Consider the following 21,968-nt stretch of genomic DNA (forward strand, 5'->3'; position numbering starts at 1 on the left):
AGCTATTTATTTTATCATACTGGAAATTCCAAATTATAAAATTGTCATGATAGTATTTCCACATTTTCTGATAAAGCTGCTCTGAAATTATAAAAAAAAAGGTTTGAGTAGTTTAATTTCAAAACATTTCCTACTGAACGTAAAATCAAAAAATCCCAGTAGTGCTGCCAAGAACATTAAATTAAATATTAAAACTGATTTCATAGTTATTCATTAGAATGCTGAAAAAAGTGTTTCCAAAATGCGATTTTATGCTTATGCTGCGCGTTTTGCTGCTCATTTATTTGTTTTGTTTAGTGCTTACTACTTCATCAATTTTAATTACATTTTACTCGTAACTTGTACAATATATACTATATATAATATATATATATATTTATATGCATTTCATTTGTTGTCCAATTTCTGTCGTATAGGCATATATTTTAGGTATATATAGTGTTGTATTGTATCTGATTTATAGTACATTATTGTTTCTATTTAGTATTGTTACTGTTTGTTGCTTTAATGTTACGTTAATTGGGGCCTTCCAAGCGTTTTCTTCAGCTTCTCCTGTTAATTTCTCCACGTGTTCGCTGCCTTTAGGAAACATGTTCAGCGCTGTCCCAGCATATTTTATAAGGTTAATGGGTGTCTGTCTGTCAGTGAGTGTGGGTGGAGAAAGTTACTCTATTCTCACATTATGCACTACGCAACTTACATATAAACTATTTCGTTTGTTTTAATATTGCAACACAAGTGAATTTGCTCCTTGGGGTCGTTACTTAAAATTGCCTTTCACATACTACACATACATATCAGCTATGTATTGATAATAATCGTACAATAATATATATCTCTATATGCATTTTATATACTGCGCTCTATACACATCACCAAAAATCCAAAAACACCGAAAACTAATACGGACAATCAACTACATAATATAGACGCATGATAGTGTTTGAGGCTTTCAAAATCAGCTTTCAGTGTATTAAAGCAAAACGTGATCGTGTTGAATGTTTCAATGATGATTTTTATACAATTTTCAATTGTTCCCTGCATTCTTGGTGTATTTAAAACTTTCACTTTGTTGCCTATAAACGCGTTAAATAAAACCAAGTCGTGTCTTCAAATGGTCAAACAAACAGTTTTACATTTTCCGTTTATTCGTGTAAAGTTACAGTATGGTAAACTAAATTTAAATTGTATTTTAAGCATTTAATTCTCGACAATTAAATGTGTAAAATGTTGCATTTAAAGGAAGCATAATGTGCGGGGTGTCTGTCAGTACTTCTGGTTGTGTATTGTGGTTCTTCGTAAAATTATTAAACGGTGACTCATGTTAATATGTTCTTATTTTCATTTTCAGTTTTATTTTTTGTAAAATTTAAAGCAGATATGTTGTTGCTTGTGGCGCTTGGGCTTCCTCGTTAATTGTTTCACTTATAATTCGTTACGGCTTTCACTTGTTCTTAATGTTTGTTGTTTTCAACATAAGCACAGTTAAGAGTTATAATTAATTTTAGAGTTGTGCCTAGTCGTATATATATGTATGGGTTGTTGTTGTTGCTTGTTAACTTTAATAGTGGGGTAATAACTTGTTGTTATAGGTTTAGTATTCATATATCATAATCGTAATTGTAATTGTAATCATAATGATCGGGCGACACGCCCAACTAAAAACTACTCTCTCGCTCAAGCGGAGCCCCCTTCTCCATTCGGGCGATCCGCGTTCTCAATTATTACTTTTAGTAGTTCAACTAACATTAAATATAATAATTTGTTTGTTTAATCCCCTTTCATTATCTCGTTAGTCGTGTCTGCTGTTATGCTGCTTCTATTTCCGCTGTCTCATAATAATATATATCTCATAATGATCACAGCCCCACTCTCGGGGCTCGACATTGTAAACTGGGTTAAGGACTACTCTTGGCCAATATATGTGAAAGAGTACGCGTGTTTGCTCGCTATCAATTAGTCGCCTTGGAAAATGCAAAAATAATACAATTGTGATAATAATTTTCGAAAGATTTCCAAGGGTCTTGTTGCGTGTTATTTACAAACTATAAGTATATGTTATAATTTTATGCCTATGCACATCTGCATATGTTTATGTATGATGAGGATGCTTTCTATGAATGTCGCTCCGTATGGATATAATCGTAACTTAGTAGAAACACAATAAAAATACAAGATGGTGCGCTTTCGCTGGTTACGGCCACAAAAACCCCTTCTTAAAAGTGTCTAGCGAGAAGAGTGGACGAGTCGAATGGTCGTCGGACCCGTACGATGCACTGAGCGCAGCTAAGTAGCAACCGGGTAATACGAAAACCTAACGATCGACCCATCCGAAACCACGCGCCGCCTGGCACACATTTCAGAAATGTAGAAAACACGTGAATAAAATTAGACGCTAAGCGTCTAAGCATTAAAGATACACAAAGAGAGATACCGAGAACAAACTATGAGATGATTCGTATTGCACGTTAAAGCTGGCGGCGGCAGACTAGTTAAGGAGTGTTGAGTTCGTTTGCGATTGGTAAAGGGGAAAGGCGAGTCGTTACTGCATCTGGGAATGTTCTGGGGTGTTCTGATTCTTGGGAGACCAAATTTGCTTAATATGTTATTCGTTCTAAGAATATATATATAATTTGAATTCTTGTCAAAAGGTTTCTCAAAATGTTCAGAGGTGCCACAGAAATTGTTGCCATTCCAACGGCATTCCAGATCAATTTTTTTTCGTTCAAGTTTAAAATGTGCTATTCCACTTTCGGATAAATGGGTTAAAATCCCCCCACGAACGGTTTCTTTTAAAATCGACACACCCCAGAACCCCTGCGTACTACGATTACGTCTGGGGCCACAGATCAGCGTAACCAGCGCGCCGCTAAAACTATTGTACATACAACTAGCTGCTTATATGGGGTGTGCTTGTTATGGTGTGTGTCCTATATAGAGATGTCGCGTCAGCTCGGCTCACTGGCACACTGGCTCACTGGTGGCACGCTGGCCTCACCACGCCGCTTGCGTCGACGCGGCCGCTGTGGCGGCTATGGAGGTGCTGGTCGTGCTGCTGGAGTGGGCTGTGGTGGGAGTGTAGCCGTGCAGGAGGGGCTACTGTTAGTAAACAACCGGGTGCTGTTCCACGTTCGCTGGCAGATGCTGCAGCTGGATGGCGGCGCGTGCCAGAGCACTTGGATCGCTGATCAGGGCGATGGGCGGCGGCTGCTGTTGCTGCTGCGGTGGCGGGGCCTGAGGGTGGCCCTGCTGTTGCTGCTGGTGATGCTGCTGCTGCTGTTGCTGCTGGTGTTGCTGCTGCTGCTGTTGGCGATGCTGCTCCTGCTGATGATGGTGAGCTGCTTGCTGGATGGACAACTGTAGAAGTTGCTGCTGCTGCTGCAACTGCTGTTGCTGCTGCTGATGGGCAGCCACTGCGGCCTGCTGCTGGTGCTGGGCGGCCACTTGCTGTTGGTGCTGCTGATGTGCAGCCTGCTGGGCCGCTTGCTGTTGGGCAGCGGCGGCTGCTGCGGCCTGCTGCTGGGCTGCTGCTGCGGCGGCTGCTTGATTCTTCTGCGACTGCTGCTGGGCAGCCGCGTTATGCGATATGAGCGTGGAGGTGACCAGGGGCACCAGGCCCGGGGTTAGCTGCACTGCTCCGGCTCCGCCCGCCGCTCCCGCCGTGATCTGCTGAATGGTGTGCATCGTGGTGGTCGCCGAGTGGTGGGGAACTGAAACGGTAGGAGGGCCGGTTAAGTTGGGCAACTTGGGCGCGGGGAGACTCGCTTGCGCTAGCGCAGTCGTGTTTGCCGACTCACTTATGATCGGTTTCACTTCCTGCTTGACTTGCGTCAGCACACCAGCCGGTATTTGCGGATGCGGATGCACGGGTGGTGGCGGCATCATAGCATCCGGGTGATTCATCTTCATGTGGCGCTTCAAATTGCCGCGCTCGACGAACGCCTTGCTGCACAGAGTGCACGCGTGCGGTTTCTCACCCGAATGGGAGCGCATGTGCGAGACCAAGTGACCTGCGAAACGGACAATGGAAGCGACATGAAGATCTGATCGTCGGGGATCTCGAATTTCGAAAATGGTTCGGGTAAGGTTTTTGGGATTGCTCTCACAGTCAATGTCTGGATACCAATGGGCCTTCAGGGGCAAACGTCTGGACAGGCTTAGTGTAACCACAAACACAATTATAAATCACGCTCTACTAACATTTCTACCGTTACAAACTCATGTAATCGTTCTTTTACGAGATTGATTTTTAGTTGTTGATAAGAAGTCAACAACTAAAAACACTATTTCTTACACTGTTTCACCTTGGGAACTGCGTCGTTTACTGGTGATATTAGAGTTTTAATAAAAAATTGCATTCTTTGAGTGCCACTTAAAAATGTAGAAAAAATAGTTTGGTTTCTGTCTAGACGTGACCCCCAAAATAGGACGCATGTTGGCTGTGAGAACACTCCCCGTAACAGCAACTGAAAGGCAGGATGGGATCGGGGATTTGATTTTGGTTTGTATCTGCAGCTGCAGCTGGAGCTGGGGCTGGGACACTATGCTGACGCCACGCCACGCGTGCCTCCACTGGATGCATGCAACGCACAGCAGCAATCATTGAGCGTACTCACCTTTGCAGATGAAGTTCTTGGGGCACTTCTCGCAGGCAAATGGTCGCTCCATCTCCTGGCCCTTGGTGTGGCTGCGCTGATGGAAGAGCAGGTTGCCCTTGAGCGGGAACGACTTGCCGCACGTCTCGCAGGTGAAGGGCCGGTCGCCGGTGTGGCACCGCGACATGTGGTTGATCAGGTGCTCCTTGCGCGTAAACGGCTTGTTGCAAACGTTGCAGCAATGCGGATTGTCGCTCGAGTGCTGGCGCATGTGATTGTTGAGGTGCTCCTTCCGCGTGAACGTCTTCTGGCAGTACTCGCATTTGTGCGGCGAGTCGCCCGTGTGCAGGCGCACATGATTCGTCAGGTGCTCCTTCCGCGTAAACGTCTTCTTGCAGTAGGAGCAGCGGTGCGGGGAGTCGCCCGTGTGCTGGCGCACATGGTTCGTCAGGTGCTCCTTGCGCGTGAACGTCTTAGTGCAGTACGTGCACTTGTGCGGCGACTCGCCTGTATGTTGCCGTACATGATTAACCATGTGATCTTTGCGCGTGAACGCTTTCGTGCAGTACGTGCACTTGAACGGTGTCTCACCCGTGTGCTGGCGTATGTGGTTGACCAGGTGCTCCTTGCGCGTGAACGTCTTCATGCAGTAGGAGCAGCGGTGCGGCGACTCTCCCGTGTGCTGGCGCACGTGGTTGAGCAAGTGCTCCTTGCGCGTAAACGTCTTGGAGCAGAAGTCGCACCGGTGCGGCGTCTCGCCTGCTTGCGTGGCAAATGTGTGTGTGTCGCGCGGATGGGACGAGAAAACATTTAGAGATTAGTAATCGTCGCCAAGGAACATGGGGGCGGTCATGGTATGGGCTAGCTGGATGCGGGTCACAGGACACTCGGCGATACTTGGTTTTTTGACGACGGGGTAAAGGCACTGCGAGTTGCATGCGGGTGCTCACCGTCTCCGCGATCGATTTTTGCATGCTAGCATCCAAGGGAGTGCAAGCAAGGTTGCAACTTCTGCCTTATTGCTAAATATTTGAGGCTACATAATATATATCGTCCATGTGCTTTTCAAAAGGCAGTGTATATACGTAAATAAACAATAAACACAGATACTGATACTGTTTTTATGCTACGAAAAGGTAAATATATGAACCCGTTTTTATAGCTTGTCATCAATAATAGTTTTTTAGCATTACTTCACAAATCTTATCTGACCATGATTCATATATAGTCACAGCTGTGTTCAATCCGTATGGAATCTAAAGCCAATCTAAAGCCAAATCGACTGTTAACTAAATAATTATCCTTTTCAGACTTGGGCTACGCTTAGGAAGTAATTTTTAAAGAATTCGAGCAGTAGTAGTAGTAGTACAAAAAGACAGTGGACTGCAGCTAGCTTGCAGCCCAATCCTAGCGAGAGTTCGTTATTGCGCCGCCAAGTGTCTGTGTAGAGAAGGTATTTCGTGTGTCGTGGACTGTAGCTGGAGGAATTATTAGCTTGGGGTTGGGATTGGCAGGATCGATCGTGGATCGCGGACCGGGGATCGTGGGCCGGGAGCCAGGAAGCGGGCTTACGATTCGTTTTGTCTCTTTACCTGTATGCCAGAGTATGTGGTTGGTGAAGTGCTCCTTGCGGCTAAAGCTCTTGCCGCAGATCTCGCAACGGAACGGCGTCTCGTTGGTGTGCGATCGCATATGGTTGGCTAGGTGCTCCTTGCGCGTGTATTTCTTGCCGCAGACATCGCACTGGTGCGGCGTTTGACCTGGATTTGAGGGGAGAGGGTAGCAGAACAGAACGGATTGTTGTATATAGGGAATGGCGTTTGATCTCGTTCGAGAAGACAAAATCGCATTCGTTAGCGCAAGCATTTTCTTTTTTCTCGCATGGCTCGGATCTGCGGCTACTTCTCCAAAAGGATCGATGCGAGGCGTTTGGAGAACTAGTGGCAAATCGGAGAAAAAACAAAATTTCAGATCTCCCGACCCATCCCCGCGCACCGTCCAGTGTTTTTATTTTTTCATTTCTTTTTGGTAGTGGTTGGGTGGCTGCGTGGGTGGGTGGGTTTTACAATTTTCTGTATTTAAATCTTTCATTATTTTTTTCTGTTTGGTGTGAAACTGGCCGTGGCTTGCGTTGTTGTGGTTTCGAACGAACGAAGCGAACGGAGGCTGCTGGCTCGGGCATATGGACGTGGGCGTGGTGGTGTCTGATGTGGTGTGGATTGTATGTGGTGTGGATGTTCATTGGATGTGTTTGTTTTGTGTGTGCCTGTCAACTCTGCTTCTACTCAATGCCGGTCTGCAGGATGCATTTACTGTGGTTCTGTTCAGTGTTGTTTTCTTTTTGCGTGGAACGTGCAGTCCCGAAAGAAAGCTTCGCCAAAGAGCTAAGGATTCAGATAGTAGATCCCTGCACAGCAGATACTTGTTCGCAGGTGAGCTGGGATGTGGTTTGTGTGTCTTGTGTCGTGTGTCGTGTGTGTTCCAATTGCTTGTGTGTGATCGAGTGTGAAATGTCGCAGTTACACAGAGACGTTGGCAATCGACAAGCAGCAACAACGAACTTTTGTTTTCTTCTTTACTTTCTTGACTTTTCTTTGCTTTCAGCACCCTGTTCGACAGCAGAGAGAGCGTAGACAAAGTTGCACAGGCATTATAAATCGAATCGAGTCGGGAGTGAAGGATTGGACTTGGACTGGAGTGGTGGAGTGGAGCGAGCACTGGATGAAGTGTTTGGATTGGTGGTGCATGTGAGCATGATTTAGACGTGGTGAAGCTGGGGATGTGTGATGCATAGATCATGGTTGGGGGGAAATGGAGCGGTATGAGCGAGTGAGCGTGTTTTCTTTTAATTTTGTAGCGGGATTAGGCGAGAAGCGTTCTCCAAGTCTCTGGAGATTCCTTCGCTTGAAGCGTTAGTTGGCACAGAGAAAAAAGCAGTACAATATCAGCATTATCTTATTACTCTCTAATTCTTTCTGAAAACTCTAAAGATTTCAAAGCAAGAACGGAGTCACCAAAAAGTATGCAACGAAACATATTCTCAATGCTTTAGAGTTTTCATTGCAAAGGTAATTCATAGTTTAAAAAAAGCTAACAAAGTAAACATTCCATGTTGATTTAGTGTGAGAATTATGTTTCGAAATATTGGATATTAATGTTTGTTTTTAACGGAATGAAGTTTGATTGAATGTTGTTACTTTTAACATATCATCTCGAGATTTAGATTAATGAGAGATTTGGACAGGAAAGCTACCAAATGAACGACCAATTAGACTCTATTTTTCTCTCTGTGTAGGTACAGTGGGCGGGACTGTGGGAGTTGGCGGGTAGAAGAAGCACAAGCGATGAGCGAGATAGAAGAGGGTGAGAGAGTGGGTGGAAGAAGACGTAGGACGCACGATGAAGTTGAGATATTTTTTGCGGTGCTTGTTGTCAATTCTTTTTGATTGGTTTGGTTGGTTGGTTGGTTGAATTTTGATTGGTTCTGGTTGGTTTGGTTGGTTGGTGTGATGTGGTGATGGCTGTTGTTGTTCTTGTACTCTATGGATAGAATTTGGTCTGACTGGAGATTGTCTTGGAGTTTATTTTGGTTTAAGTTCTGAGAGATTCTGATCTGTCTTTTTGTTTGGCGCTCGCCGCTCGCATTGTCCGCCCCCACCAATCAATCACACTCACCAGTGTGCCACATGTAGTGGTTAACATAGTGTTCCTTGCGCGTAAAGGACTTCTTACAAATATCGCAACGATGTGGCGTCTCACCCGTGTGTTTGCGCACATGGTTGACCATGTGCTCCTTGCGCGTGAACGTCTTGGCGCAGTACTGGCAACGGAAGGGCGTTTCGCCCGTGTGCGAGCGGAAGTGATTGTCCAGGTGCTCTTTGCGGGCAAAGGTCTTTTGGCAAATGGTGCAGGCGAACGGTTTGTCCGTCGAGTGCCGTTTCATGTGCCGCTCCAGGCTCGTATTGTTCGCGAACACATTGAAGCACACGATGCAGGTGAACATGGGCCCGCCAATGTGGATCTTGCCGTGGCGCGTCAAATCCTGCGATGTGGTGAACCCCTGGCCGCACACCTGGCACATGAACGGCTTCCGTTCGCTGTGGTAGCGCCGGTGCACGATCAGCTGGTACCGGAACTGGAACATCTTGCCGCAGATGTCGCAGACGTGCGTCCCCGTCGCAATGGGCGTACCGTCCGGCGCCAGCGCCACGTTCTGCCCGCCGCCATTGCCGCCGTTTCCGCTGCCGTCCACGCCATGAATGCCGCCCTCCATTTTAGGCATAAGCAACTCACCCGCCGTGGTCGTGGTGCCCCCACTGGTGGTGCTCCCGCCGCTGCTTGTCGAGCTGCTGGTCGTCGTCACCGTCACCTGCTGGCCCCCATTGCCGCTGGTGGCCGGCGGTAGTCCTCCCCCCGCCGAAGCAGCCGCCGCCGCGGCCGCTGCTGCATTCGCCGAGGCCATTACCGCTGCAACGGCGGCATTGTTGGTCGACGCTGCTGCCGCGGCTGCCGCTGCACTCGCCGCATGGCTGGTGACCTGCGGCGGCAGCGGCGGAGGAGGTGGCAGCTGCCCTCCGTGGGCCGCCGCCAATTGATGGTTGACCACATCGCCGTGGATCTTGCCAAAGACCTCGTGGTAGGTAAAGAGCTGCGAAATGTCCTCGATGTTCACCTTGTACATCTCGATGCCGTGCGGTGGCTTGCCATCCTCTTTGTGCTCCGATTTGGGGAGCGGCGGTGGGCCGCCCAAGGTGATCGTCGTCCCACCAGTGGTCACAACAGGGGCTACTACTGATGGCACCGAGCTAGCAGCGCTCACGTGCTGCATTCTTGTGTCCAGATCCGGGCGATCGTTGTGGCGTGGCTGGTTCCCTGGTTTCTATATCTTGGTGATGTTGAGGTGTTGTATTGGGAGTTATTGGTATTTTTCTGGTTGTTGGGGTTGGTTTCTGCTGTTCTTGCTTGTATTTCATGTGTTGCTGCTGTGGAGCGCCTACATATTGCTGTTGTTGCTGCTGTCGACTGCTTTCGCTGAGCGTGGCTACAACAAACAAAAAATGCAAGTGGAAGGTGGAGGTGGTGTCACTTAATCTCTGGCTGCTCAGGTATCTTTCTTGGTCTTTGCTTTCGTCGCTGACGGGACAATTACCATGAAATCGCTGCTGCCGCTGCTCCTGTGGGGTGTGGGTGTGTTGCTACTGTGGCAGCTGATCCGTGTGACTGTGTAATTGCGCACAGCCAATTAATATCGTTCACCTGGAAGGGGATGAAATTGGTAGAAATCAAATCTGTTGGACTGAGAAGGCGTTTTTCTTGGTAAATGGATTGAATGGATGATTATACCATATCTGAAAACACTTGACAAATGCCGCCTAAGCGTTAGGGTGGGTGTGCCATTTGAACTTTTACTATTGCAAAATATAGATATTGACTTTGTAAGATAAGGTAAGATTAAGTTTTCTTATTTGATTATCTTCTTTTGAAAACGAAAAATAGATACAAAATAAATCATTCTAGAATTAAAAATAAGAATAAGTTACTGAATCCTAGTTAAGAATTGAATTTTCAGTTGCGTTCGACAGTTTGGTAATTCATGTGTACTAGAAGTTCTATATAGAACTTAAAAGCAGATATTGACTAAATTACCTTTTGGTGCTGCGGCGATTTGGGAGATTCTAGCGATTGACATAAAATTTTGTTTTGAACGGCACAATAAACTTCGATATAAGGTTTTTGGCTGGCTAGTTGGACTACTGCACCACCGGTCTTTTGTTAATGTATGTAATGCATTACACCACCAAACAACTATCTCAAATTAGAAATATAAGTCCACCAAGAAGTTCACACCCTGAACTTCAGTAATGCGGATGCGTTTCCGAACCTGAACAGTTCCAAAGGAGTCCAAATGGACCGCCCCACCGCATGAGCTTAGTTCAACTCGGTCATCCCAATGCTCCGCTCATTTCCCGAATCTTGCTGCATACCTTAGGGCGTGTGGCCCGCCAGCAGGCAAACCTCATCGAAAATAGCCTGCTGCTGAGGCTCCGCGACGATCGGACAAAAGGTGAACTCACGGTGGGGGATGCTCCCACGGCATGTTGTCAGGACCCTTCGCTGAAGGACACAACGGATTGGCAGTGCAACGTGCGAGCGTTAACCCCTCAACAATGCGAGTGTCATCTGCATGTGTGTGCCATGTACACACATTGTGCAAGTACAGTTGGCCCCAACCCCCACACACTTGCGGCAAACATCATCGCCAGGACTAATTTATGCAAAAAGATGTTGGCCAGTTTATTGATTTTGCTGCTGGGCATTAGGAGTGATATAAATTGGCCATTAGCGGACCGCAGGACTCACACCCACACCAACACATGCCCGATTGCTATGTCTTCACCAGGCCAGAAAGAGGGCGGAGGGCCAGGGCAGGGTGAGCACAATGAAATAACTTTATATAAATTGTAAATGGCGAAAGGCAGCAAACGAACGTCGAGGGAGCGAAAAAGGGAGTGGAGCTGGGACTTGAGGCTGGTGAGCCGGGGAGGGGCAGGATCCAGGATTAGATATCCAATCAGAGAATGCAAGCAGAAGAGCGTGAGAGCCAGAGCGCGCAACGTTGCGGGGAGAGCAGAGTGGGGAGGGCGCTGATGTAAATATCAAGAAGTACAAATCGATTAAAGACAACGCGTAAGTGTGTGCGTGCTTAGGAAAAAGCGAGCTGCGAATTAAAGATAGATGTAGAGTGAGGGAGGGGCGGAAGGGCGCCAACAGCGCAGAGAAGGAGAGCGCGCATGAGCGGGAGAGGAGGGGAGTGTTTGCATAGGTCCTGGTTTTGTCCCTTTCGCTAAGCGCTTTACAGTTACAGCTTACAGCTTACAGGCTAAGCAATGGAAGTGAGAGAGCGAGGGGAGGGCGTGAAGGGCCCCCTGATTGCTCTCTCACACTCTCCTGTTTTTCTGGAGCAAATAATTCAGCAAACATCTAGGAGAGCGCCGAACGGGAGAAAGGACACTAAAAAGGGCGCCACTTTTAATGTGGTGAGGTAGGAATGAATTCGAGTGCGAGTGTGTGCAAACGTACACATACATCTCTGCACACACATGTGTGCGGGTGCCAGGCCCGGGCAGAAAAACAAAAAGTGGGCGGGTTTCGGTGGGGCGTGTAAAGTGCTGATGAAGCCGAGCACAAAACACAAGACAAATGGCCCAATCTCCAAGGGGTGGTCCCCACGCCCTGTTAAGTAACTGTAACTCTGGCATCGCCGTAACACGAATTAATCGAGTGCAAACCGCAAACGAGGGTCAAAAACCCGAGCACTTGGTAGCTGATCAAAAGAAAGTTATTTTAGGGAAGCTCCCGGGTTTTCCGGTTTTCAATATCTCCTTCAAAAACTTGTCAAACTTGGGGATATCGTCGAGACACCTTCATAACTTTTTCTATCACTAATCACCCCAAACACAGATCTTGCAGACGATTCCTCTGAAATACTTGGAAATGCCTAGCTTGATCAAGTGAAAGAATGAATACAGTTTTAGATTTACCATGGGATGTAAAATATTGTTGCCAAAAATACCTTAAATGAACTATAGAAGAAAAATATAAAAAAAATCTGTCGGGTACACATATTTTGTAGGCAATTGTCAGTCTATTTATCAACTCCGTCATTACAAAGGTCGTAAAATAGTCAGGACTTGCAGTTACTTTCCGTGGAATTGTGTTAGCAATAAGGATTATATTCCAGAAACGCAGTTTTTTACAAACAATAGGCCATATGGCACAAGATTCCCTAGACCGCGGGGTGGATTACCCTTTGGGTGGTGAGCGGTGAAGTCACCCTGTATTTCGGTGCGACAGCAATCGAAATCACTTACCTCATGTGGTTCTCTTTTGGCCCGGTTCGGCGGATTTACTGGGGGCTCGCCAGGAGCGGACTTGGAGGTGTACTCAGATGTGTTCCTTGGGCCACCTGCGAGCAGAAACGAGAGGGAGACATGGCAACAATAATAACCAGTGAGCAACAGTTTGTTTGCGGTGTTTATGTTTACGCGAAATATTCAAACGGCCCGCGGTACAGTCTCCCCCTTTTCCCTTTGCTTCCAGTTTCATTTTCAGTCCCACTTCCACGCAGACACACACATGCATGGGATGGATGTGGGCAGAGCGGACAGGGGGCAAAGCAAATCAAGCGAAAACTTATTTGCAGCCAATATATGCAAAAGTCACAAACACAGACACATCCCAACCAAAGCTGCGTCTGCGTGGAAAGAGGAGCAAAATATTCTAACTCTAATTGGAAGGGAACGGGAATGGGAATCGGAATGGGAGTCGAAAGGGCCGGATCGGGCGGGGAGGGGTGATGCAAATTTTACATTCCCAACTATTCCCGTTCGGGCGAGCGAGCGGTGCTAACAAATCAAATTAATTGTATCTATATCTAGAAGAGCAGTACGTGCGTGCATCTCAGCCAGCGCCAGTCTTCTCTGCCTTTCTTCTAGATTCTGGACGGGGGGCCTCCTCTCCTCTTTCTCTGCCTCTCCCCACCGCGCTTTGCTTTTGGCTGCCAGCAGGGAAAAAGTTGTATCTTTTTCCTGCTCTTCGTTCCCTTGCCCACTGCTTTTCGTGCACTTTTGCTTTGCTTTTTGTGTTGTTCTCGTTTCGCTCGCTCTCGCCTGTCCCCGTCCCTCTCGCTCTCGCGCGCTCCTCGCCTTACATTGTCTCTCATTATTCATTGAACGACAACGCCACCGTCCGCCCCACCCCCCGGGCCCAGCAACAACAACGTTTTGCACGAACGACGCTACGTACAATTCCCAGCCGCCTAAAGCGGAAAACCAATAAAAACGAATTGAATCGCAAAGCGTAAGTACAAAATAAAGCGAGGCGAGACAGAAAAATGAAAGCTGAGAGAGCGGCGAGCGCGAGAGGAAGAGCGCGAGAGAGGCGGAGACGGAGAAGCGAGTACAGGCGGCGCGTCGATACAAGTTTTGCCTCTTGGCTCACATTCTATGTGCCGAGATCCGAAACCCGAGTTATAGTTATAATTATTGCCGCCGCTGCCGCTTTTTATTTTTAATTTTGTTTGGCTGTCGCTCAAGTTTCGGGCGAGAGAGCGGCGCACCGAAGGAAGGAGACGGAGAGGGAGAGAGGGAGGATCGAGTTGGAGAGTCACATTTTCATTACGGCCAATTAGTGTGCATTTCATAATTGTTAAGCACAACAGCTAGGCGAGCGCACGGCACCGACAGCAGACGGCTGGAAAAGCCGAAGGAGTCGCAAGTGCCATTCCATATGGCGGCGAAAAGTGCCAATTTAAGAGCTCCACCGATCGCCCCGAGTGGCACAATGTTAATAAATTTCTGAAAAATGCAACCCTGCGTCTCCCCGCCCCTCTCCTGCGCCTCTTGCAGGAATGACACGATGATGACGTTAATGGGAACTCTGTGGCTGTGGATGTGCGCAGCGCGCACACAAACACAGATACTCTCGCACTCTCACAACACACCAACACACTGGCAGCCAAGTCGACCGCAAAGTCATTTGATTAATATTTCTCGCATTCTTTTTGCCTGCGAATTTCACAAATAAACACAATTGTTTCCAATCAGCCCCGCTCCTCCCTCTGCCACCCTTCCCCGCTACCCTCCCCCTGCCCCGACGGCACTGCAGTTCTACAAGCTTTTTAACAGTACGGTGTTCGTTCTTATGACGCCAGTATATGAAAATTTACTTGATTTTGCGGTGGTGGTGGTGGCGGGCACACGGGCACACTCTCCGGCCGTATGTGTGTGTGTGCAACAGTAGTGGCAATCAGAATCGAAACGCCGCGCGGGTGAGAGGCGGTGGTGAACGGCGAACAGAGCAAAGCAAACTGAAAACTGAATGAGACGCGGAGGCAGCAGAAGGCGAGCAGGCAAAGGCGAGCGATGTAAAGTTCTTCGTGCGGCGCGTTCGGGCGACAGCCGAAAGCACAAAAGTCCGGTGGGAGAGCCAGTGCAGCCGGTTTGGCGAGAGGATCTCTCTCTGCAGCACAGGCTCCAGTTGGGGTCTTACCTGCCGAACTTCCGAAGACAGTCGCCCTGCTCTTGTTTGATATTCTTATTCAAAGTTTTGACAATAAGCAGTCCCTCTCACGGCACTTGTGGCCATCCTTTGTATGGCCCACGCACCACTGGCAGGGGCAGTGATGGGTGAACAGTAGCTAGCTCTAGCTGTTTTCAGCAGAATTTATTCCGCCGTAATTAATGAAAACGATTAGCATAAATGACATGAAATATATATTCTCTGTGAACCAGATTTCCAGTTAAGTTATCCGAGCAGAAGAGAAAAAAGATATCTTTAAAGATACTAAGAAATATACATTTCCCCTTAATTGTTATCTGATTAATTGATGAAAGTTTATGAATTTGATAATTATTTTCCATTCCAATTAGAATCCTACTTTGAACCAACTTAAAGCACACTTCTTCAACCTTCAAGAGTTATAATCTTTTGAGCAGCTACATCACTAAACTAAGACAAACCAACCAGCCACCTGCAGAGACAGTTCTGGTCGAATCCGGCTACGAAACAGCTGAGAGTGCAGCACTGGCAAGAGGTGTGGAGGCAGCGAGAGAGCGAGCGCGAGTGCGAGAGACACCGCAAGATACAGATACAATGCGTGCTGGCCTGCATGAGTGTGCGTGTGATTGCGTTGTTCTTATTAACGATTCGCTGCCGCCGCTCTGCCTCTGCCTCCGCCCCCCGCCATTCACCGTGGGCTGCTTTTTCGGGGCTTGGGCACAAAAAGGCGGCAAAACGGCTAAGCACAGACGGCGACCGGGTCCAATTGGCCAATTTGACCACGGGACCCGCCGCTTCGAATAGTACTCACCAGCGACCAAGCTAGTTCTTATCCACAACAGACCAGCAGGTACCACTCCTTTTTCTGGTGCAGTAGCGTCCCTGCTCGACCAACGGCGTTCCGAGTTTCTCAATGGCGATCTAGGTACACGTTCCTCGACCCCGGTTATCACTCTCATCTAGTCACTAACTGCATTGCGCGCACTGCTCAGCGTCGACTTGAGCTGGTTAATTAATTCGACTGCTTTTTATTTTCCCAACATTTAACGCGGATCCAGAGTTTAAGTTGCGGGCGGAAGAGAGAGAAGCAGTGCTTCACAGCGTTTCGTCCGGCTCTAGAAAATATACCACTCGCCCAACATATACCAACCACACTACAAACGGTCACGCTGGGAAATCGATGCTAAGTGGAGCTATCGATAGCGCTGTTAACAGTTAACAGCCATGCTAAAGTGCCGACTTTACCGGCGTAAACATCGATGTTAACCAAAACAGTTTTCAAAAGTCTTCGAATAATAGCACAAAATATTTACACAACTAGATTTTGTGGACGCATTCTTTCAAAGACTACAAAATACAACTACAAATAGGATTCAAAAATCCTGTATTGGGATAGATTTTTGATTCCGATACTAATGAACATCCAAAACGGCTGCATTTAAAGTACATACGTATGCATTTTAGCCAGCTCTATTATATTTGTAAGACATATTCGTATTCGTCGAAAACTAAAATTTTTACCATCGGGGTTCTTTAATTTTACGATCGATGATCAATGAAATAACAATAATAATTGAAAAAACAATAAGGGCCGGGAATGTTTTGGAATTAATCAAAAATGGCAGAAAATATTTCCAAACTTAGTTCAAATTTTCCTAGCTGGACCTACATGAATTACTGTTCCCGTGCTGCCTTTCTACTTGGCTCTCAGCAACAACACTGCTCTTTGATTTGCTTTTATTCAGCTTTATCGTAAAATAAATTACAAAATAAAATACATTTTGCATATAATTCGTATCCTTATATGTCTAGTACATTAATTTACTCACAAATCTTTTGGGTTAATATTGCGCTGTGCTCTTCCATACTCTTGCTCATGTTTGTTGGTTTTCTAAGGCTAAGAATCGAAAACAAATCAACTTGCCGCAGGCCGCGCCCCTGTGTTTGTGCCTGAAGCCTGGCGCGGGGAAGCCGAACGTCGCTCATCGTATAAAGCTAATGGAAACTATAAGAATCACACGAAATCATATTAAGGTATTAAGAAAGGGGCGCGGTAGACAAATTAAATTCGTAACAAATGTACAGGGAAGTGTTCCGGGCGCGGACGCTAAGTAAATGACGATTTCTCAGCCGAGGCCAACCGTTGAGATTAGATTGATCAGATGCCAGTGGGTGGCGAGTCAATTACAATAGTTAAGCCTTTTTACAAACAATTCTCTACTGTTTCTGTGATTTTTCGTTTGGCAATTGGTTACGCGTTGCTGTAGAGCTCCTGTGTCTCAGTTAAAATCACCCAAATCCTTGACTGCAATCGGTAGTTTCGCTTACAAGAATATACATCGTCGCATGTATATGTAAAAAGTGGTCCTTAATTCGAGACGTGTGGTTAAAACGTTTTTGTGTATATACGACTGTGATTCTGCACGTACTTGGGTGTGGGCGTGGATGCTCCTGCAGAGTGCTGGCTAAAAACCCTCCCGCAAAGTTTATTCAATCGGGAGGACTGCGAAACGAACCTGAATCGGGGGAGCTAGGGTTCTCAAATTACGATCGATCGGACTACGAACTACAGAGTACGGATTTCTCGACTCATTGCTGCTGATGGTTCTTCTGATTAGTAGGCTAATGTAAATCACGATAGTATGGCCACGCTACGTCGCGGCCCGCCCTGACTGATGTTGTCCATGGAGGACCACTTCTTGATCCCGTTCTTCAGCGCCTCGGCGGTGACCTTGTCCTGCATCACCCGCGACATGGCCTCCAGCTTCTGGGCCCGCTCCTTGGACAGCGGCTCCGTGGGGAAGTTTAGTTCGTTCGCCTCGGCCAGCGTGCGCAGGTCGAAGTAGTATTTGGCGTACACCGAGGACGGCACGTTGATGTTGAACTGCAGCAGCTCCAGGAACTGGCGCTCCAGCTCGTTCATGTCCTCCACGGTGATGTCTTTGAGTATCTGGCAGTAGTCCACATTCCAAACGGCCTGGTCGTCCCACACTTTCGAGGCGAGCAGAATGGCACCTGTGAAATTCAGCACTCAGTATTATGTTTTGTATATTCGGACAGGGATAAACTTAGCAATTCATAGCTACACTATTCAATAAATAAAATTTCTTTGTTGGGGCTTGTTGTTGTGTCAATGGAAAAATAATGTATAACGTGGAGTTCTCCCAACTACGTTCAAACATAAGGTTTTCTTCAATTACAAAACTATCTCTGAAGTTCTCATATCCAGATCTCTTCCCACATCTTATGGATGTTTTTGTAGTGCATTCCGAAAGATAAGGTACCATTTCAGCTCGAGACCCAACTCACCCAACACCATGCGCTTCCAGTTGCAGGGCCCCACATCCAGCTCTGCGTAGGTGAGCAGCCGCTCCAGGTAGACTAGCGTGATGATGGCACACTCGGCCGTCAGCTGGGCGGCGTTGAAGAGCGTGCGCACGAACTTGTAGATCTGCCGGTGCTCCGGATTGTGCGTGTCGTAGTTGTCCGGCACCTGGTCGTGGGTCAGGGGATGCAACTTCTCATCGAAGATGTCCAGCCGACGGTCGGACTGACGGTTCTTGATGTGATAGTAAATGGCCAGCGAGACGCACTTGACCGTGTTCTTAAGATTCGGCTGCGACACAGTGCTGTCGTCCAGATAGATCGTTGAGCAGGAGGAGCTCTTCTTCATGCCGCCGCCGCCGCCGCCGCAGCTATTGCCTCCTGGAGTGCTGCCGCCTCCTCCACCGCCGCTTGCCGGCTGCTGAGCAATCTGCTGCTGCGAACGCTTGCGCGTCATGCCGCCGTTCTCCACCTTGGATCGCTCCAGGAACATGGTGGCCGCCGTGGGGTCGACCGAGGGATCCTCCTCGCCCTCCAACGCCTCTCGCTCGGAGATGTGCTGCAGATTCTGCTGGTTCTCGAAGTTGTCTCCGCCGCCGCCCTGCTGACTCTGCTGCTGGTGATGGCCGTGATGGTGGTGGTGCAGGTGCACCGCCGACGTGGATCCGTGGTGGCCGTCCAGCTGGTGCTGCGACGTGTGAGGCGGATGGCTCAGCTGGTGGCGCTCCTCGAAGACGGGCGGCAGGTCCTTGGACTTGCGGTCCGACTGCGGACTGGAGTACGCGCAGCACGAGTTCTTGTTGCCCATCTCGCGTGGATTGGCTTGGTCGGGGGCTCAAACTAAATGCAACTTGGCTTGGCACTCTCGCTCTCTTGACTAGCGGATGGACCCCGGGTACGAATCCTGCTCCTGGCAGTCGCTCACGCTCGGTTCTCGCTTTTGGCACTTGGTCGTCGTGCGTCTATGTCTATGGGCATGGCGCTGGCGTTGCTATCGCTCCACAATTACCGCTGCCGGCGAGCGCTTGCTGCAAAGAGTAGATAACGATTAGTGCCGGATTCTATGCGATTTTATCTACAAATCTGTACGTATCCCCAACCCATTATTAATTATTGTGCTGCCCTCCGAAGGGGTACTGTTGGACTTTAGGGAAGGTTTACCAGCGAGGAGGGTTGGTAATTCCATTTTCTAGGTCTGTTATTATCACTAAAGGGATTCCAACAATCTTTCTTTGCCATTCATTTAAATTATTGGTCGACATGGACATACTGTCTTGTTTGGATGCTGCATAACTATTACTTATTATTATAAGATTCGAAAAACATAATGAAATTGATCAAATGTGGCATAGACCCTTCCAAAGAATATGAAAATAAAAAGAAATGCCAAGTGCCTTCAGTATAACTTGTCGAAGTTATTGAGTAGATTGTAATTGTGGGGAAAGGTGGCTCTAGATATGAAATGGTGATAGTACCCTTGCCGTTTTTTGAGATAATGGAACAGTCATCACATGACGGCGGAGCGCTCAAAAGGGGATAGTTAGGCCAGGGTATTCCGAACTCGACCCGAGAGCCCGATGCTTCACTATCTACCGCTTATTTGCTCCGTTTATAGGCGGAATCGCTTGGCTTAGAGGCCGGCCAGATTGTTGTGCAAAAACTAATTAACCCCAGGCACGACAGTGGGCTGCCAGTTGCCTAATTCGGCGAGGTCTTTGTCTTATTTTCTTTTTCGCGGGGAGCACGACTCCGATATACTCTGTTGGTGGGGCGGGGCGGCAGCGAGCTTGTGACTCTGTTTACGCAGGGGGTCGACGGGGTGTTGGACAAGTTGTCGCCGGGGACGCAAGTGACGGCCCAGCTCCAGACTGCCGTATCACTGTCGGGCGCTGGAGCGCTTGTCCCCGCACATTAATCACGGAATGAATGAATGGATTGGCGCTGCGTCGACGCCGGCAGCGCTGCTCGGCCTCTGCCCGGAGAAACACCCACGAACGGCCACCAAGTGGCAGCAGTCCCGAATCGGGCAGCTATGGCGTTAGCACCCTGGCGAGGCGGTGGCCGCCAGCTTGGCGCTCACTTAAGCTCCCACTTTTCACACATCCTAAGGGTTTTGCTCGCGTTTTCAGTTTAATTACCTGCTCGAAAAGGAAATGTATCGTATTTTATAAATATCGATAAGTAGCGGTCAGCGTGACCGTCGGTTGGTTAGTGTCGTCATACCATCCGGCTCGGAGAAAATACTAGAAATGAAAGGGACACCACTAAAATACCGCAGGGAAAAGTGAAATACACGGCCACCGGATAAATACCGCACTCCTCATTCGACGTAGAGTAATTTTACGCTCGTATTTTATTTTACACGGGTATGTCGATTTTCAGAACGTACACTGAGCAGAAGAACGTTTATGGTGGATTGTGTGAATTGCATTCAAAGACTGGAATATTTTTGGGATAAGTTCGCCCCTCCAGAAAAACCTCCCTCAGTTAGGTTTAATAAGAATTTTTATTAGTATATTAAAAGTCATATGGTGTTATTATAATTTACTTGAAAGTATTTCGTAATAAGCATACATCTCAGCCGTACTCATCTTTCTCGAATATTTTGCCTTTTACCGTCGCCGTTAGATTGCATATTGAATGTTGAGTTTAACGTAGTAGGAAAATCAAAAACGCTTCATAGTAGGCTTTTTGCGAAAACTCGTAAAGTACACAGTTATTTGCTTATTCGATAGTAACTGGGCTAGAAATGAGTGGATGAAACAAGGTTATTTACAGATCTCAGTAACATGCGACTTCGGGTTGGTTGGGACTTGCTTGGGGTGTGGATCGGCTATTAATTGCCTCTAGATAGAGTGCATTTGCTAGTGCTCTACGTATTTTGCATCCTGTGCAAGTTTTATTTACACAAAATGTACTTTAAATATTATTAGGGCTTTATTTAAGTAGTTTGTTATTTAAATGTAATGATTGCTTTCAACTTATTCATATACTGTATGCAAGTGTATTCCATATTGTTTCTTCGGCTAAGTTAAGGATGGCATCCGCCGTCCTGTAAGTGTGTTTATGATACCACTAGACTACTTTTGCTATAACATTGAATCGTAAACCTCATATATGTCCATATCCATGCGGTCGATTAGTACTCCTGCAGCTCGCTAGTTTTTCAACAGAGATAAATAACAACTTTCGTTTGAAGAAGGTCTGCGGCCTGTGGGCCAGCACTAAGCTAGGCTATCAGGACTTTGTACAGGTCTTCGAGAGGTCGCTATATATAGGGTATACATATATGCGCATCGCTTTGAGCGTTCGGGTTGATATACATTATAAGATACACTGTTGTTCAATAATATTTACGTCACACAATAGATATTCTGCCGCTATGTTTATCCCATTAATGGTTAGGAGTAGATTAATCTGCTGTGTACGCTGTTCTGTTTGTGTTTGCCTTTAATCCGTGGCTTCTAGTGGACGTGGTACGCTCCTCCCGCCGCTGTACACATCTGCACCACTTTGTTCGTACGTTTATCGACTACCTTAATAAAGCTATGATCCCAATTTCAGCTGATAATTTGGTACCTTACTGCTAAGCACTTTTACCACTGACCCTTTACCCTTTGACGCGGTCCGTCCGGTCTCCTCGCCCCGGTCCTCTTCCCCGCTCGTCCTGGCCTGCTCGGTGGTAAAGAGCAGTGGTAAATCTTAAAAGAATGGTCCCGCTATCAGACATTTTGAAAAACGTTTGAAAACATTTCAAGTTGGTTAAGGAAAGGAAACCGAAACGAAAGGAAATCAAAACCGCCTGCGACTCAAGCCCTCCTCGCGTCTACACCTTCTCCCCGCGCTCTCGTATAAAAATAAATGTTTGTAGAAACGCGACTATTATATCCTTAAGAGTACGTATTAAATATCCCTTCGATAGGTAGCTATGTGCATTTGTAGAGTGGAAAGTTTGAGAACCCTCTGCTTTCGTCTTGGGTTGGGCAAAGT

The 21,968-nt window shown here is 47.3% G+C and overlaps 2 protein-coding genes across 13 annotated transcripts; both read right to left on the reverse strand.

The window, feature by feature from the left end:
- Positions 1-247: 247 nt before the first annotated feature.
- On the reverse strand, positions 248-15,788 carry LOC108033707 (gastrula zinc finger protein XlCGF57.1). 11 transcript variants are annotated; one of them, XM_050885584.1, is made up of 8 exons: positions 14,323-14,477; positions 12,467-12,561; positions 9,745-9,851; positions 8,271-9,636; positions 6,188-6,355; positions 4,617-5,357; positions 3,798-4,010; positions 248-3,710 (listed from the first exon to the last, which is right to left on the reverse strand). In XM_050885584.1, exons 4-8 carry the CDS (start codon positions 9,421-9,423, stop codon positions 3,103-3,105), a joined length of 2,883 nt encoding a protein of 960 aa, XP_050741541.1. In that variant the 5' UTR covers positions 9,424-9,636; positions 9,745-9,851; positions 12,467-12,561; positions 14,323-14,477; the 3' UTR covers positions 248-3,102. The 11 variants fall into 11 exon arrangements, with proteins under 11 accessions (XP_050741541.1, XP_050741544.1, XP_050741542.1 ...); XM_050885587.1 differs by having other exon boundaries at positions 4,617-5,102; positions 5,187-5,357; positions 8,271-9,851; XM_050885585.1 differs by lacking the exon at positions 14,323-14,477 and adding an exon at positions 15,466-15,788 and having other exon boundaries at positions 8,271-9,851.
- Positions 15,789-16,376: 588 nt separating this feature from the next.
- On the reverse strand, positions 16,377-20,208 carry LOC108034132 (cyclin-Y). Of its 2 annotated transcripts, none has more exons than XM_017108921.3 (3): positions 20,117-20,208; positions 17,964-19,006; positions 16,377-17,669 (listed from the first exon to the last, which is right to left on the reverse strand). In XM_017108921.3, the coding sequence occupies exons 2-3, from the start codon at positions 18,784-18,786 to the stop codon at positions 17,287-17,289; spliced, it is 1,206 nt and encodes a 401-aa protein (XP_016964410.3). In that variant the 5' UTR covers positions 18,787-19,006; positions 20,117-20,208; the 3' UTR covers positions 16,377-17,286. The 2 variants fall into 2 exon arrangements, with proteins under 2 accessions (XP_016964410.3, XP_050741551.1); XM_050885594.1 differs by lacking the exon at positions 20,117-20,208 and adding an exon at positions 19,454-19,839.
- Between the last annotated feature and the right edge of the window lie 1,760 nt (positions 20,209-21,968).

The sequence above is a fragment of the Drosophila biarmipes genome, chromosome 2L, assembly GCF_025231255.1.
Source record: "Drosophila biarmipes strain raj3 chromosome 2L, RU_DBia_V1.1, whole genome shotgun sequence".
In the NCBI taxonomy this organism is placed as follows: Eukaryota; Metazoa; Arthropoda; class Insecta; order Diptera; family Drosophilidae; genus Drosophila; species Drosophila biarmipes.

Bases quoted from the DNA above. Each gene is read 5' to 3' on its own strand.
- LOC108033707 (XM_050885585.1), bottom strand. From the start codon at position 9,423: ATGCAGCACGTGAGCGCTGCTAGCTCGGTGCCATCAGTAGTAGCCCCT. The intron at 5,358-6,187 runs GTAAAGAGACAA...TTGCCACGCAAG, and splicing joins CCACATACTCTGGCATACAG to CAGGCGAGACGCCGCACCGG. The intron at 4,011-4,616 runs GTGAGTACGCTC...TCCGTTTCGCAG, and splicing joins CAAGAACTTCATCTGCAAAG to GTCACTTGGTCTCGCACATG.
- LOC108034132 (XM_017108921.3), bottom strand. From the start codon at position 18,786: ATGGGCAACAAGAACTCGTGCTGCGCGTACTCCAGTCCGCAGTCGGAC. The intron at 17,670-17,963 runs GTGAGTTGGGTC...TGAATTTCACAG, and splicing joins CTGGAAGCGCATGGTGTTGG to GTGCCATTCTGCTCGCCTCG.